Source organism: Crocodylus siamensis, chromosome 10 (assembly GCF_052110815.1).
Source record: "Crocodylus siamensis isolate JL-2025a chromosome 10, ASM5211081v1, whole genome shotgun sequence".
NCBI lineage: Eukaryota > Metazoa > Chordata > Crocodylia > Crocodylidae > Crocodylus > Crocodylus siamensis.
Genome location: NC_143404.1, coordinates 59,412,675 through 59,429,608, shown reverse-complemented (window position 1 = coordinate 59,429,608; position 16,934 = coordinate 59,412,675). Strand labels below are relative to the sequence as shown.

At 43.9% G+C, this 16,934-nt stretch overlaps 1 protein-coding gene across 3 annotated transcripts in view; it reads right to left on the bottom strand.

Moving 5' to 3' along the window:
- The window catches only part of ARFGEF2 (ARF guanine nucleotide exchange factor 2), a 58,838-nt gene extending 47,897 nt beyond the window's left edge, over positions 1-10,941 (bottom strand). For all 3 annotated transcript variants that reach the window (XM_090064798.1, XM_090064799.1, XM_090064801.1), the window contains exon 1: positions 10,671-10,941. In XM_090064798.1, coding sequence (XP_089920924.1) covers positions 10,671-10,809 — 139 coding nt within the window. In that variant the 5' untranslated portion in view covers positions 10,810-10,941. The remainder of the gene's footprint in view (positions 1-10,670) is intronic.
- Between the last annotated feature and the right edge of the window lie 5,993 nt (positions 10,942-16,934).

Here is a 16,934-nt window from a genome sequence, read left to right as displayed (position 1 = left end):
TCTTTCAACTCTTTGATAGTTACTGTTTTACTTTTATATACAGTTAAATAGAAGTCAAGGATTAAACACTCACTGAAACTATCATGCCTGGAAATGAATTGTTCAGGTCTCTCTTACAAAATGAGACCTCTCTCATACCAACTGCCCGTCACGAATGATGGATTTCAAAGGCGTGTTTACATGGCCGACCTCAAAGGGTGGCCCTGCCCATTCTGTTGCCCCTCACTGGCAAGTCACAGGCCCCCTAGCCCTGCCAGTGCCTCTTACTCACCAAACTACAGTACCTTGCCCCCCTAGGCCCCTCACTCCCAACCTGCAGCCCTCTCCTCCGTCCCTGCTGGTGCCCCTCACTCCTGACTTACAGCCCCATGATGCTGCCACTGACCTGCATTCCCAGCCCACAGTCCCCCGCCTCCACCCCAGTGCCTCTCACTCCTGACCCACAGCCCCACTAACCCTGTCCCTGCTGGTGCCCCCAACTCCTGCCCTGCAGCCCCCCAGTGCTGCCAGTGCCCCTCACTCCTGACCTAAAGCCCCCCACACTCCCAACCCACTGTCCCCAGCCCCCTGTCCCCCCCTCCCTGCAGGAGGGCCCCAGCTGCCCCCGTCCTGCCTGAGCAGGAGCACGGTGGCTTCAATTCACACAGGCAGCGGCAGAGCACGTCCAGCCCCAGCGTGGGCTGAGGGAAGAGGAAGGGAGGCTTGTGCCATTCCCACCCTGGGATAGGGCTGCAGTGCCCTGCAAGGCAGCCAGGCCACAGCCCCTCTCCCTCTCCCCCCTCCCCAGGCAGTGGCTGCTCAGCCCCTTGAGTACAGGCACCAGCACCTGTGCTGCCTCCGCTGGCCCTCACCCCTTTTCCCCCTGCTGGAAAACAAGCAACCCTCCCCACCCCCCTGCCCTGTCACAGCTGCAGCCCCCGCTCCCCCTGCCCTGACCAAATGTTTCAGATTTTGCTGTGCTCCAGGGGTGGATGCAGGGGGAGGCAATCAGCAGGGAGCACCGCATGGCTGCAAACAAGTCCATGTGTGCTCCCTGCTGCCTCCCATTGCCCTCTCCCTGCTCTTACCCCCAGAGCAAAAGGGAAACCCTGAACCTCTGGGCAGTTTTAAAAAAAACCCACCTGGACAGTGATCAGGGGGCTTAAAAAAAAACAGGGACACTTATAAAGTGGAGGTGGGATGGAGGAAGCTGCCACACTGGAGGAGGCAGTGGCGGCTGCAGAGGAGCTCCCGTTTGAACTCAGCTGGTCCCACCCGCTCACCCGCCCAGCCAATCGGCACATGCGCAGTTGGGCAAAAGCGTTACGGACACACAGACAGACAGACAGACTAACTAAGGCTTTTATTTTATTAGATGGTTTCTGCTAGCCGATACTTGGCTCACAGATGGGATGGAATCCAAGTCTTCCATTGTTCAAGCCATGTTTGATCTCAGGTTTGCCTCCCCTGCTCAACTGCCTTATCTTGCATATAATCATTTTTGTTTAAAAAGGAAAGGAGTTGTAGGCTTATTCTACCCTCTCCTCCCCGAAAACACTGCTGCAGGTAACAGACCAGAATTATCTGCTGACTGATGAAAACGACATTTCCAACTGAATAGTACTGGCCTTTGCTACTTCCTGTGTCGTTAGAGAAAGCTGCTACAAATACCACCTCAGTCCCAACTCTTCCAAGCTCAATATTAAACCTGTTATGAATCCCTTTGTGGAATATAAGCAAGAAAGGAAAAGGTAAATCAGGGGAAATCATCTGCCAAAAGTATAAAGGAAGCCAAAGAACAGAGGTTAAACAAGCAGTAGAGTCAAATGTTTTATGAACAAAAGTATTAAGATCCTTAGTTCTGGGATTTAGGTACCACAGTAAGGAAAAACTGGATAGAGGCATAATTATGCAGGCAAAGCTACACTAAGAGCATGCCACAAATTATTCTGGCAGCTAGATCATGGAAAAGCATCTAACAAATTACTGATCAAGCACCTGTTTACCTCATCTTTAGGCTGGTCTAAATCTTTATTATTGGCCGGTTGTTTGTGCATATGGGGACAGACTGCTTAAAACACTTGCACAGGCTTTATTAGCACAGTATACCAAAGCCAAAGAGAGAGACTTGGCAAAGAAAACTAGTATTGAAGCTATGCCCACAATCCCAGGACCTGGATTTCTAAAGCAATGACACAAGTTAACGTTAACATTTCAATTAAGCTTTGGCTCCAGAATTCATGCCCTCTTGAAGTGACACGTATTTTCACACTTCTCTGAGATAGGTCTGTTATGAGCAGATTCAGGCAATTTCCCCCCCCCCACCCAATCAGGACCAGAAATTTCTTTTTTTAATTAAAAAAAGGAAAAAGTTTTGATTTAGCAATACCAAAAAGAGATCCTAGTGCTTGCTGTGCACCAGCTGTTTGACCACAACATTTTTAAATTTTTATTATCAACATGCTTCATGCTTCTATTTATAACATGTTATTAACAGTGTCACTTGTATTCCTGGTGCACAGAAGTATATTGCATTTAGATTAACTCCCGCACTCTTCCCTCTGCCCCCAGCATTCAAGTATGACAGATATACTGAGAGATGCAAAGAACAGTCACTAAAACTACTCTGTGTTTTTATATTTCAGGGGCATCATATTAAAGCCATCCACTCATGGGTAGGGACCTAACAAAACTGTAATTTTGCGGAAATTGCAAAAAACCCAAACAAAACAAAAACCCCTGACTGAAAATAAAATGCTAGCTCCCCAGAGGAAGCCAGCAGTCCCCATGCTGCTACAGCCTAGCCATGCAGCACACCGGGGGGGTGGGGGTGGGGGGGACTGCCAGACCAAAGGGAAGTCCAAGATGACTACTGCCCTACCCCTCACTGCTGATTGGCTGAGAGTGCTGCCTGTTTTGCAGCTCTGCCCCTCTCTACCAATGGGTGAGGAGGACAAATGACAGACAGTCCTTGCAACCAATCAGTGGCAAGGGGTGAGGCCACCAAGGCCCCTTGGATAGAGGTGGCGGGGGGGTGGGGGGGGCACCACAATCAGCCTGTGAAAATGGCAGCCAGCTCCACAATCTCCCCATGAAATTGGCTGGCCACCTCCTTGAGTTGACCCTTACTCTTAAGGTTACACTCAGCACTCACCTTTTCCCCACTTCCCTTCTCCGTGCCCCCACCCCCACCCAATCAGCTACAGACACTTTGACAAAACTTAGTTTCTGCCAGGAAGTGATGAAAGTCAGTCCCTCCAAACCTACTGCCAATACCACTGCATAGAAAAAGGCTTGTCCTTGCTTGGACACCCCAAAAATTTTTCTGTAGTCTGTATTAGGCCAAGCCACACTCTAGAAACATTTCAGTCTCACAAGAAACTAGATCAGATCAACATTCAAACAAAAGTTTCTAATGGAAAAGTAACTTATTTTAGAGATTGTTCCTTAAAAAGAAGTCCAAAAAGATACTTGCCAAAGAACTGGATTTTCTGTAAAAAGTTTAAAACACTTAAAATAAAAATTTACAATTTATAATAGATGTTGATTTATTGAGAAGCATTTAGAAGAGAAAGTTAAAAGAACTTCAAAGCTCTGTTATTATATAAACTGAAAAGGACTAGGGAATGTTAGTTTTTGCATTCAAGTGTCTGCTTCTCCAAGGCATACAGAAGGCCATACATAGGAACTGAGAATTTTTTTGCCTGCTCTTATTCTTCAAACAGTATGTTTAAGATGGAAAATTCTTAAGAATCTTGGCCTTGCAGAGACTTGGCTAGGATTAATGTGCGCCCTTAATACTGCAATAATCTCTGACTTTTTTTTGCACTGAGAATTTCTGCTACTCATTAGTCTTGCTGTAGTATGAACTGTTCCACTCTTTTTTTAAATGACAAGAAGTCCCTTTCATGTTGAAGCCCCCAAGACATTAGCCTCCAAATCCTACACTACTCAACAACAGCTTTTTAGCTAAGGTCTGGATGAGTTTCCCCAGTGTTTTAGAACTGGGGTTCCCCAACCTTTTTATGCTGTGGACTGGCAAACCATGGACCGGAAGTGGCCGGCATACTGCGAGCAGGCACCCAACCCTTTTTTATACTCAATATGAAAAAGGGTTGGCTGCTGGTTCACAGTATGCCAGTCACTTCCGGATTTCCGGTCTGGCAGCCAACCCTCCTGCAGATTGGCAGCCAACCCTTCACGGTCCAAGGGTTGGGAACCCATTTTAGAAAAAGGTTTCCCAAACTTCTGATCTACCAAGGCCTACCTCATAAATGAATAGTATGCTTTTTAATAATATACTTCCTTGGAAATTGAAGAAGAGCGAGCCATGGATGTACACATAACAATTTTAAAGTTTCATACACAAATAACTTGGCATATGTAGCAAGATACAGAAATTGTTGCCAAACCACATCACCACAATATCCACAGGACTTGCCAGCAGTTAAATCAGCCACAGTCAAATTCCAAGAGGGGAAAGCCATGCGCTTCTAACTTGTAACTGCCATTCTTGTTCTTACGCTCCCATATCCAGGGGCAGCACAAGTTCCTTGCACAGCTCTGGGTCCACAGCTACATACCCATCTCCACACCCATCTCCACAATATACAGTCCCTGCATTGGTTGTAGGTCATTTCTAGAACAGCTGTTGAACCAAGAGCATTTCATCCACTATAAAGAGACTGCATCTATTCACAACAGCATCTTTTCCCGCAGCTCCTTCTGCAGTTGGTGCATTCCCTGTTCAATCTCATGCCTTCACATTCTCTAGGTAACAACCTCAGCTGGAATACCTAACATGGCCTTTAGCAACTTCTTGCACTGCCTCTCAACAAAGCCATAGCAATATGAAAGCTGCCACAGCAACAGCATGTCACTGAGCTGTGGAAGATCCATACTGTGACTGCACCTGGGCTGCAGACTAGATATCAAATGGAAAGTGTGATTGGCTGCACTAGCTGACTTGTGGGAGCCCTCAAAGTCAAACCTCTACATTCATAATCTCCAGGAGAAAATAAAGTTCTCCCATACAATGCATCACTGCAAGCTGTGCAGCTTTAAACAGAAAGTCAAGCAATGTACCTCTAAAGAAAAAAAATCTTTAAAACACAGCAAAACTATGGTGTGCTTGCTGGTCTGTAACATAGTCACATTTTCAGGTTTCCATGAATCAAGAAATGCTTAACACAAAGATAAGTCTGTAGAGCAAACAACACCCTACCAGCCCTCTTGAGAAACCTACTGGTAGTGATGCAAGACCCTCTCTTTGCCAACATGACACACCTTGCTGGCTCCCGTTTCCACAACAAATGCTGGCCAAGAGGCTGTAACATGTGTCTTCACTAGGAAAAAGGTATTATTTAAAAAACCCAAAAAACCCCCAAAAACAACCCATCTGCTGTCTATACTGAGTGCTAGCTAGACATCTCCAAGAAGTCACATCTTAAGACTGGGGTTTTGTTTTAACAGGCTACCCAACTATATTGTGAATTTTAGCTCATATATTACACACTGCAATTGCTTATTCAAGGATGCCACAGAAGGTCATACAGGATAGGCAGCAAATGTGTGTCCTGGCTAATCTGATTTTATAAAAGGTTTACTTAGCATATGTTAACAGAAGCCTTAAACATCAAATATAAAAAACCTAGTTTTTCCTCCATTGGCAAAGATCATGCTACCTGGTTGGCTGTCATTTAAACTACCTGGACAGAGAAGACCAGGGATCTGGGTTTTCCACTCACCACAGAAAAATGTGGTAAAAGCCCGATTTTCTCCTTTAAGGAGAAAACTGCAGGGAAATGGTGGGTTTCCCCTTCCAGGCTGGCAGAATTCCAGCCCGAAAGGGGCTGCAGGGAGCAGGAGGAGGGCAGTCAGGCAGGGGGTGCCATGGGCATATGTACACGTGCATATGACCACCAGGCAGCCTGGAGAGCAGCTGCCACAAGTAAGTCTGGCGGGGCAGGGTTAAGGCCCCCATACTGAGGGAGGGAGTTGGGCAGGGCTGGTGCCCAGCTGCTGTGGGTTGTGGGGCCCAGGCAGGAAGTGGAACAGACACGGCAGCTCATCTGGGGTGGGGTGGGGAGGAAGGGGCTGGTTCCCTGCTGCTGCATGCACTCCAGAGGGGGGGCACACATGCCCCCAGATTTGGGTGCAGGGCAGGGGCAGGCTATCCACTGTGGGGCTGGGATGAGCCTGCTGTCCTCATCCTAGGATCTCTACAGCCCAGCAGGCAGGACCCAACACAGTAGCGGCAGCATGGGTGACAGCATGGAATTGTGACCTCGCTGCTGCTTGGCAGGCAGGGGGTCCTTCACCATGGCGGCGTAGAGCTCCCAGCAGCAGCAGCAATGAGCTTCCTTGTCTGGCCCCACTCTGTTCTGCCGTGCTGTACCAGGTCCCGCCCACTGCACTGCAGGGACCCTTGGGGGAAGGCAGCTGGGTGGGGAGCCCAAGCCCAAGCCTGCAGCAGGCAGCACGCACCCACCTCCCCCATAACTTTGGCTCTGCTCTGACTGTGTCACCCGTACGGGAGGAAAGTCAATCTCCACACTGTGCTCTGCCACAATAGCCGCTGCCTCCCACAGGTGGCAGCTGGAGCTCAGGCACTGCTGCAGGGGGCTGCAGACATGGGTCCCTGGCCCTGTAGCTCTAGCAGCTGGCGGTCCCCTCCGGCAGGGCTGGAGGCTGTGGCTTGGGAGTGAGGGGCAGTAACATGGGCAGGGCACTGGCATGTCAGGGCTGCTCAGCACCACAAAGCAGAGGCAGGAGACAGCCTGGTGAGTGAAGGGGGCAGGGGGAGTTCTGACGTTCCATAATAAAAAACCCAAAATCAAACATTAAAATTCATAGGTATTTAGAATTTATTTTACTATGGAGACTGAGGCGCTGGTAGGCTTCCAGTTGCTTTAAAAATTGTAAATATATCAATAAAACATTGTATTCAACTGATACCTATATACATCTATAGTGATGTTTCATTTTAATCATGGATTTGTGCATTTTTAATCAGAGAATTTGCTTTTTTTTTTTTTTTTTTTTTAAATAAGAGAAAACCAGGATCCACAGAGAAGGTTATCACAGCCCACTGCCAAGTACTGCTTGAAACAGAGGTATGACTGGCTTTGCATCCACTCTAACTGCTGTCCTATGTTTTCTCTATGTCTCTTTGTAACTCTTCAGGAGTCATATACTTAGAGTACGTTTATCAAACAACTATTTATACAGGAAGTACTAGGTACCTGTCTATTGAAAACTGGTTTTCCTATGTACACTGTTCCCTAGAGCACAACAGAAAGCCTCCTCTGTTTAAAAGCTCCATTTCTCCCAGTCTCTCCTGGGATTTACTGGCACTATGAGTACAAGCTGCAACTATTACATCCACCACTGAAGCAAAAGGTGGAATGAAGGAATCTATTCAAACTCCATTTATTCTCACCCAATGCTCTATGCGCCTCAGACTTTGAAAAGTCTACAGGAACTAATTGTGTTACTGGGCATAGCAAGCAAAACATTTTACATGCCTTAGACACTCCCTTTCATTCCTCTCTGGCCTTTTAAAAAATATATTACTTGTTTCTCATTCCTTTAATGGAATTTATGCTAGACATCAAGTAGTTCTGCAGTCCCTAAAAAAATATATTAGCCTGAGTTTAACTGGGGATAGTAGGACTTTTGTCAGAAAAGTCAGAAAATTCTTTAAATTACAGAGAAACAGTACCTCCACTTCTGAATAAGAATCACTACAACATTCACTGTAATGTGGCAATTCACTTGAATTTCCATCCTCTCATCAGCAGACTAATGTTATATTTACTTTTTGTTGTTTCAGAATTTCAGAGAAGTATTATTCCCATTAGATTTTCTCCAGTATAACAAGGAAGAGGTTTTGGGGGCTTTTTTGTAGGTTTTTGTAGTTTATCTACAGGATTTCTTAATTCCTGACATATATGAAGCTCAGATAGCTATAACCGGCAGAATAATTTAGTGTTACAGGACCAGCCAAGCATGATCAAGGTCCCCTTTGCCACAACCCCAGATCAGTTTAATATGACACATTCCTTGGTCAAATCTTCTAATATTATCCATTGATTTTAAGAGTGGCAATGGAATTTAAAAGTTAATTTGAATTGAGCCTGTATATAACACAAGAGTTACAGAAGTGTGGTCTTAAAGTTAGATATTAGAATAAGTTATTTAATTTTAGTGCTAAACAGTGCTAACATTACATAATTCAAATCTACTCGTTTAATATAGAGAGGTTCTGTCAGGTGCTTAATAAGGAATTAAGAGCAAATGAACAGAGGGCCTGGACCTCCCCATTTATTTAGGATGTGGACCAACTCTATGTGCACCATGTATTTCAATCATATGGGTAGCATGAGTGACATCTATACAAGTGTTTTGTAACCTCACTTGCTAATTTGTGGGTTAACATACCAGTAAGTCATCTAACTGAAGAGACCTTCATTTATTTAATAATTTACTACTCTAATAAATGGAATTTAGAATAATTATATTCCAGCTTGTTTATTGCAGATGCCATAACTTACAAAATAGGGAAAAAAAAGAAAGTTAAACAAAAGCACTGTAGGAAAGGCACAGGAGGTGACCGTACCAACACAGCTCAGGCCTCAGCTGGAACATGGAGTCATTCTGAGCAGTCTGTCTTAAGAAGGATATAGACAACCTGGAGTTGGTCCAGAAATGAGTAATGAAGACTAAAAAGAGGCTGAAAAGCAAACTGGAAATCAGATGGAAACACGTATGTTTAGTTTGAAGAACAGTTACTACAAGTTGGTGAGGAGGGCATGCGATACCAGTTTTTAAATATCTGGAAGGCAGCTGTAAAGGAAAGAGAAACATTTTTCCTTTGCCACAGAGAGATGCAGCAACAGATCTGAAGTGCAGCAGAAAAACTTTAGGATACAACTCAGGGAAAACTTCCTTAAGTGTCAAAACAGCAAGATAATGGAACAGGTTACCCAAGTTTTCATGAGAGGGATGGACATGCATCTGTCTCGGAAGGTTTAGGAAGATCACATCCTGTATTTGTGCAGGGGATTAGACTAGATGACTCAAGTATAAAATTTCAGCTTCATGATACCCGTCACCATTATCTCCTTCTCCCTCACACATCCACATCAACACTATGAATCCTTTTACATCACCCTTACCGGATTCTGAGCAAGAGGAATTACATTACTTATATTAAATAAACCCATCATCTTCAAGCACATATTTACTTTTTTTTTTTAATTTTGCAGTTTAATAAAAGAAAAGAAAAAAAAACCACACATGCACAATTTTACTATTTATTCATTAGCAGAATCATCCCAGTGAAAGAGAAAACACAATTAATTTAAGGCAACACTGGTTGATTTCATAAGAGGGTTTCGGTTTTCTGTTTTACCTCAAAAGCTACGAATAAGAAAGCAATAAGAATAGTGAGAAACCAAAACCCACATGCTTACCAGTAGGCAGCAAGTATGTTATTCAATATAAATTAAATATGATTAAACTTTTTAAAACATGAATGCTAATTATGACATCTCATATATATATGGACACATGTTCTTATCTCAACAACTCCATTCGTTCTTTTCTCCCCACTCTCATTGTCTTTTACACATTATTATTTAGTCCTGCCACAGGGTCCAAGCACACATCTATCTGGGCACACAGATGCAGCTGTTGGATGGAAGCCCTAGATTATGAATTCTTCAGGGCAGAGATCTTTTCTGTGTATTGAACAGCACAGGGCCCTTATCCTAATGTAGTGCTCAGGCCATATGCAGAAGTCAAGATTACCACATAACTGTAAATATATATAACCCCTTATATATACACTTCTTCCCATACTGTCATTGCAATTAACACCCAGTATTGTTGTACAAGGGTGGGGGGGGGGAAGTGGCAGAAGCCAGCATCACTATTTCTGTCTGTTTACATTTAACAGGACTTTGTATCCTTCTAAATGTAAAGTTTCACTCTTCCCTCCCTATTCAGTTAGTCTTTTCCTCCCTTTTGGGTCTTTGCACAGTAATAGGGAATACACACTTTGAAGGGAAAAAACCCTCCAAAAAAACAGAAAAAACCCAACTACAAGGGTGCAAACAACTGTGCAGACACTGAAGTTTCCAGGTTGGAATTTGCAACACCGACTGCAATCTGATTTCAAGTTGATGTGATCCCTCAAAAATAGGAACACTACCAAAACGCCCCCGGACAGCTTTGGCTAGACGGCAAATGACTTTTGCAGGAAAACCATAAACTCTAAAATGAAGCAGTGGGGATGCAGAAAGCAGCAGAGGTGCCCCCCGAAGCTGACCACACACAAATGGCCACCTCCAAGTGCTGCCTTGCTGGAAGGAGACAACACATGTCAAAGCAGTAGCAGGATAGATAACTCTGCTGTTCAAGCTGAGGAGCCTGTGACCACCCACTCCAGATCCGACTGGCGGAGACACCAGGGTGGGATGAGCCTAAGGAGGATCTGCAGCATTGCCCTTCCCTGTGGAGATGCCCCCATCCTACTTCTGCTTCCCCCAGGTGTGTGGAGAGGTGCGCGCCTGACCGCCCCCTCCCCGGGGATCCTCCCTGGGAGGTGCAAAGTCCAGGAGGATCCAACGTGGCAGCGCAGCTCGACCCCGCGGCGCAGGAGCCCGGCCCACCCCCGGCGCACTCACCCAATGCCACCTGGCAGGCTCTCCGCAACTGCCCGTGCGGCGGCCGCTTCGCCTCCTTTTCGGCCAGGATCTTCTCCAGCGCCCGGGACACGAACATGCTCTTGGTGCGCGTGTCCTGCTCCCGCGCCGGGGGCTGCATGGCCGTCGCCCCCCACGAAACGGGCGACCCCGCGCTCACAGGCTCCGGCCCATGATCCGGAAGAGACGCGGCTCCCTCAGCAGCTGCCGCAGCGCCAGGGACACGGCGCCGCCATATTGGAGCCGTCACGTGACTGACATCTCGCTCTCCCCCCCCCCCCGCCTCCCCGGCTGACCTCTGACCCCACCGCCTCCGGCGGCCAATGGGGTGGGACGGAGGGGAGAGGGGCGGGGCTTGGTGTGGCGGGGGGAAGGGGAGGGGGAGCTCTGAGGTCACACACACACCTATACATGTATGCACACCCCTACACATGTACACATACACACAGGCACACGTACACATGCATACACACACATAAGCACATCTATACACGCACACACTCGCACTTTTCTAAATGGCCTGGTCCTGTTGCCCCTAGGCTTCGGCCCAGTCAGGAGGTCCCGTCTTGGTGCTGACCCCTGGCAACAGCGTGGATGTGCCTACACCAAAACCCAGCATGCCTGCTTCACGGCAGCCCCCTCACGTGGCCGTTACATGTCAGGAGCGTGATGGGGTGAACCCCAGTTTCAAAGGCACAGAGGCAGCACAGTCTCTTGGCTTAGTCCCGTGAACGTGTCCTTTGGGTGCATTGCCATTAGGTACGTTAGATTGGTAACACGCTCACTGCCGGACAACATTGCCACGTGATAAAGGCTTATTACAAAATGCCTCGGTACTTTTAAAAAAAAAAAAGTTTTTGATTTTTTCTTCCACAGTTTTTTAATTCATCAAAATGAGTCATTCTGATCCATTCCTAGTCAAATAAATTTTTTTCCCCGTTTCCCCGCCTCTTTTCTCTCTCCTTAGCTTTCTTCTTTCCATTAGGAAAAAGAGAAATGGGAGGAAAAAATAGGATAATCAAAGAAATCAAAACAGGGTCTATTTAAAATTAAATAAAATTGATTTTTAATCAACTAAATCAAAATTAATTTTTAATCAACACTATGTACATATTGTCTACAATTTTCATTTTGTTTCAATGATCTCTATAGCAGTGAGGCACATAGAAACTGCTTAGACACGTAGCATCTTTCAGCAGCATTTTACAATGCTCTCTGTTTCCCTACATGAAAACATTCAGTGCCAGATATGAGCACTGTCAAAGGGTTACTATCAGAAACCTTGAAATGATAGGAACTGGGCAGTTTCAGAGCTACTATTAGAAAGCTTGCAAATGAGGGGAGATAGCAGCCCTGACACTGGCAAGCTCACTGGCAAGCACTGGCTAATTTTTGACTATCAGACACAAAACTGTCTATTAAAAGCCTTGAAAATGACAGGAGTGGTCACTTGCAGGACTGCTAGTACCCCAGCACTGACAGAAAGATAGGCTATTTTCTACTTAATGAGCCTGCTTACATTAAGTTTGGGTGAGTGCACAGTCTTTTTTCAGTCCCAAAGACATGTAAATAGTGTGTACTATGGATGTAGGTTGTAGTCATGTTGGTCTAAGGACATAGGTAGACAAGGTTGTTCAGATTCACCCAAAGAACCCTGTCTGTCTAGTGTGTACCATACAATTTATTGCATTGCCTATTTGTACAAACACAATTCTGGGCACTGAAAAGAAAGCTGAATTAAGGTCTTACTTAACATTCCATTCTGAAGCCTTTTAATCTAAAAATTTCAATGTGTTTTTTAAAATGAACTGTTACAGCATCAGTCTCATTTTATAGAAAAGGAAACTCTAAAAGTGTAAATTCAAGAGATTTGGCCCAGGTCACACAATAAGGCAGGGTTACTAAGAACAGAATACAAAATCCCAGAAACCAAATCCCTTTTGCCAACCCATGAACTTTCATCTCTTGATCTTTACACTTCAGCAATAGAAGCTCATCATAGCCAAAATTAATTTCTAGACTCTTTAAAAGAATCTATGAAAAACTTTTACTGCATACTTAGATCATCCTTGCCCCGTGCTTGGATTGCCACTTAAAACCACCATGGAAATGCATGGCCTCATTTGTGTCAGCAACATTACACAATGGGCTCAGACAGAAAAGTGAAGCATATATTATCCAGCTGAAATTACTGTGGTCTGTTAGTTTATCTAGATTGTTACATGACCCAATATATCTAGGTCAATAGGGCTTACACAAAGCCTTCCAAATGGCATAAATGGACCTTTGGTTAGCAGAACTCATATCCAAAAGATACTTCCTATGGCCTTGATTTAATATTGACTTTGAGGAAAGTAAAGAGGTGCTCCGTGACCAACCCCATGGCCGACACATTACTACGGATTTGCTCATTCTGGACTCCGGACTCAATTAATGTTTAAAAGATAACTCAAATAGGAAGGGGACTGGTGAGTGCTATTAGTGAAGGGTAAGAAGTGGAAAATGCATCTTTCAGAAACTGTTTTAAGGCTTGCTGACATCTTAAGACCAAGTTTTCCTTAGCGATCTCCAGTCCAGGAATGGGTGTGACATAAGTGTGATTAGTAATGAGGTCACAGTCTCAAAGGGTGTGATTTCAGAGAAAACCTGCTAGTTATAACCATTCTCTTGCAGCTAACACTAGGTTTAGCTCCTTGCTGATAGGAAATGTGCAGTGTAATAAATGGCAAAACTATGCAGAACAGTTGAAGTCCGGCAAGGGAATGTTTGCTGGAGTAGTTGCAGGGTAGATGGTCAGAAGTTTCCTTTTCATTAAAGAACTAAAATGAGTTGAAAATTAATTGCTAGAAATTGGAGCATCACGGAAACATCAGCAAGACAGAACTTCAGGAGATCAAGTTCATCCCTGTGCTGAGCAGAATCAAGTACACTAAAACTAACCCTTTCAGATATTTGTATAACCAGTGGTTTCTCAACTTTTTTAGACTCAAGGCACAACCTCATTTGACTCAAGGCACCCTTCAGAATATGCCGTCTCTTCATTTTCACTTTATCGGCTACAGAGAAATAATACAGCAATTCTTCTGTTGCAAGGAACTCAGAAAGGTCACAAGTCAGAATGTTTTTCACACCCTGGATTCCTATTTAAAAATTCTGGGTTCATTTTGTGAATCATGTTTGCACACCTAACAGTGATAACATGGTGTGGCACATCACAGAACCCTTGAAAAGATCTCAAGGCACCCCAAAGTGCTGCAACACCTTGGCTGAGAATCACTGGTCTAACCTGTGCTTGAAAACCTCCAAATCCCTGTTGTAAGAAAGCCAACTCCAGTGCTTCACTCCTCATGCAGCTACATTTTCCTAGTCTCCAGCCTAAATCTTCCTTGCTGCAATCTCCTCCAGTTTTTTCAGTTGCTCATGTACTGGTATCTGTTAATCTCACAAAGAATAAAATCCTACCCCATGTCCCTAAAAAGTATTGTCCCAGGCCATCTATGTACTGTTCTCTATCAGAATCTCCTTCAAAATATTTTGCAGTACACCCCGTGTTCTTGGCTGGGCACCTGCTGCTGTCTGCTTTGAGAAAATAATGATATTTAGTTCCTTTAAAGAGAGGGAGTTGTGAGGCTTCATTTATTAATAATGCTCATAAAATGCTCAGAGACCTTTGGATGAAAGACTTAACTTTGGCACACAGACAACACAAGCTATTCTCTTCTATGGAGAGGAGTTATACAGATCCAGAGAGAAGGCCAGCTGGATGTAAGGGAAATGAACAGATGTTACAGTACATATAATGGTAAAGAGGAAGGGAGGTGATTGAACACATGGAGAAAATGAAATATACAGACCTTACTTCCCTGATTGAGAATAGGAAGAAGGAAATTTCTCAAAGAAAACAATCCTTTATTAGCAAGTGGATTCTCACTCTAGTTTTAAATATTCAAGTTATAGATCACATAGTAGGGGGCAAAACACCTGTTCTGAGACCTTAGAACAGGGTTATAGGAAAAGTTTCAAGCTGATGACAATCAGAGTGACTCAGGCTCAGCATGCTTTGACAAGACTAACAGCCTTTTGTCCATCAACCTTGGCACCATGCTAGCATGCTATACTGCCAAGCGTCATATAATCATTTTTATAGGTTAAAGGTGGAAACATGAACATAGAACAGGTATTAAAATCCTTTACTAATCAAGCTGTGTGAGGCGTTCATAAAAGAATAGACTGCAGAAAAGAAACACACACAAATCATACCTAGTATTATACAAAAAGGGTCAATCAAAAAATGTTAACCTATATAAAAATGTGATCTACAAAGGGTCCATTAGCTCAGTGCAAGAATAGATTTTCTGGCACTCATGATATCGCAGGATTACTCATTCTAGAGGTTCACAACCATTGGTAACAAACACAAAGACTTCGGTAGCTAGATATTATTGTGATGAGAGCACTAGAATAACAGAGGTAAACAATGTTGAATGAGTCTTAATTACAATGCAGGCACTATAAAAATATTTCAGACAGTGTGTTCATAGCAGGATTGGAGCCTCAGTTTGGATTTATTCTGCTGGAAGTCATGCTACAACGTGGGATTTTTTTTTGCTTCTTTACTTAGTTCAATTTTCAGGTTTCCCTGTAGGGAACAGCTTCACTGTTGTTATAATTTGAATTGGAAATATAGGGCCATATTCATTTCCTGGGTAACTCCATTGATTTTATTGTTTAACACCAGGAATAAATTTGACACTTCATAATAACTGTATTAGCAATTCATGCTTTCTGTGAAAATTCTCAATCCTGCATATATAAGGAAGCTGATAATGTGAGCTTCTGTAGTTACTGATTTTATTAGACAGCTCAGAAAATGCTTCACATAACAATATTAAATAACCCAGATTTTGTTTGTTTGTTGGGTGTTTTTGTACAAAATCTTAACTTAATTATCTCGTATGTTCTAGAATAAAATCTGATGCTACATTTTGCTTTAACATTCTCTGTTCTGTTATTTCCCAAAACACAGGAGAATATTTTCTATCTCAAATGCCCATTTGTATGCCTACTCTTTTTTTAAAATGCATGTGCAATGATGTTAAATGCAGATACTTATGAACAGCTGGATGTCTTAGCTACACTGGAGCTATATAGCTGGATACACTGCTGCACACGTATTTCTGACAACAGGAGTTTGTATGTTGTGTTTTTTCTCTAGCAGTTACATTGTTGAAGGAAAAGGCCTGCAGTGTGGAATTAATGTGCGTGTTACCTCCCAAATGCAAACCAAAGATTTTTGTGTAAATTTTACAACAATGCTTTTTTCTGCATATCATTTTCATGGTAGCCCAACCGCCTTACAGAGTTGCAAAATATAGGCCCCCAGCCAGTGAAGGTCATGAAGTGCCAGTTAAAGATGTTCAGTTCACACTGCTCCCTCTGCTGCCTTTCAAATACACTTCGCACACAGCCAAAGGAAACAACTGAAAACCATAATGCTATGTTTGTTAGAATAACTGGAAACTAGCAGAGTTTACAGAAATGTAAGCTATTGCAGGCACAGGAACTGACTTCTGGATTTGAGGAAGGCTCTGTTTTTAGCTTCCTCTTTTCCTGCAGAACTGTTTCCCCAAGGTGCCCAGAGCAGATAGGGCCGTTACATTTCCATGGTTCTTATTTTCGTGACCTCTGTAGTGAAAATGAGAAAACGTTTCTTTGTGGTTGAGAAGGATTATGTTTTCCAGGCATTCATCTCCATTATGTTCTACAGAACCAAAGCAGTCTGGGTGACAATGTTGAAGGTAAGAATTCAGAACACTTTTCCAGGCAACTGCAGGAGCAGCAGAAGAAAAAGGAACTTATTTTTGTTACTGACCCAAACTATGCAGTAGGACTTGGGTGGAAATAGCAGCACTAAACAGAGCATTGTACAATATTGAGGAGAAACAGCTAGAAAGGTCTCAGAACGGACGCAGAAGTAGGTCACTTGGACACAATAGTAAGGGGGTCAGGAAAACCATGAGGGATTTTTTCCCCTTATTATTTCCCCTTAGTTATGGAGCTAAGTGCTTGAACAGTATAGGACAGTGACTCTCACACAGTGCAGGATGCTACAAGATTCTTTTAAGGGTGCTGCAGGGCGCCACACAATATGAGTACAGTTATATGTGTGAACACCTACACTCGATTCACAAGATAAAACCTGAGATTTCAAATAGGAATCCATATAGCGTCAAAAGCGTTCTTTTG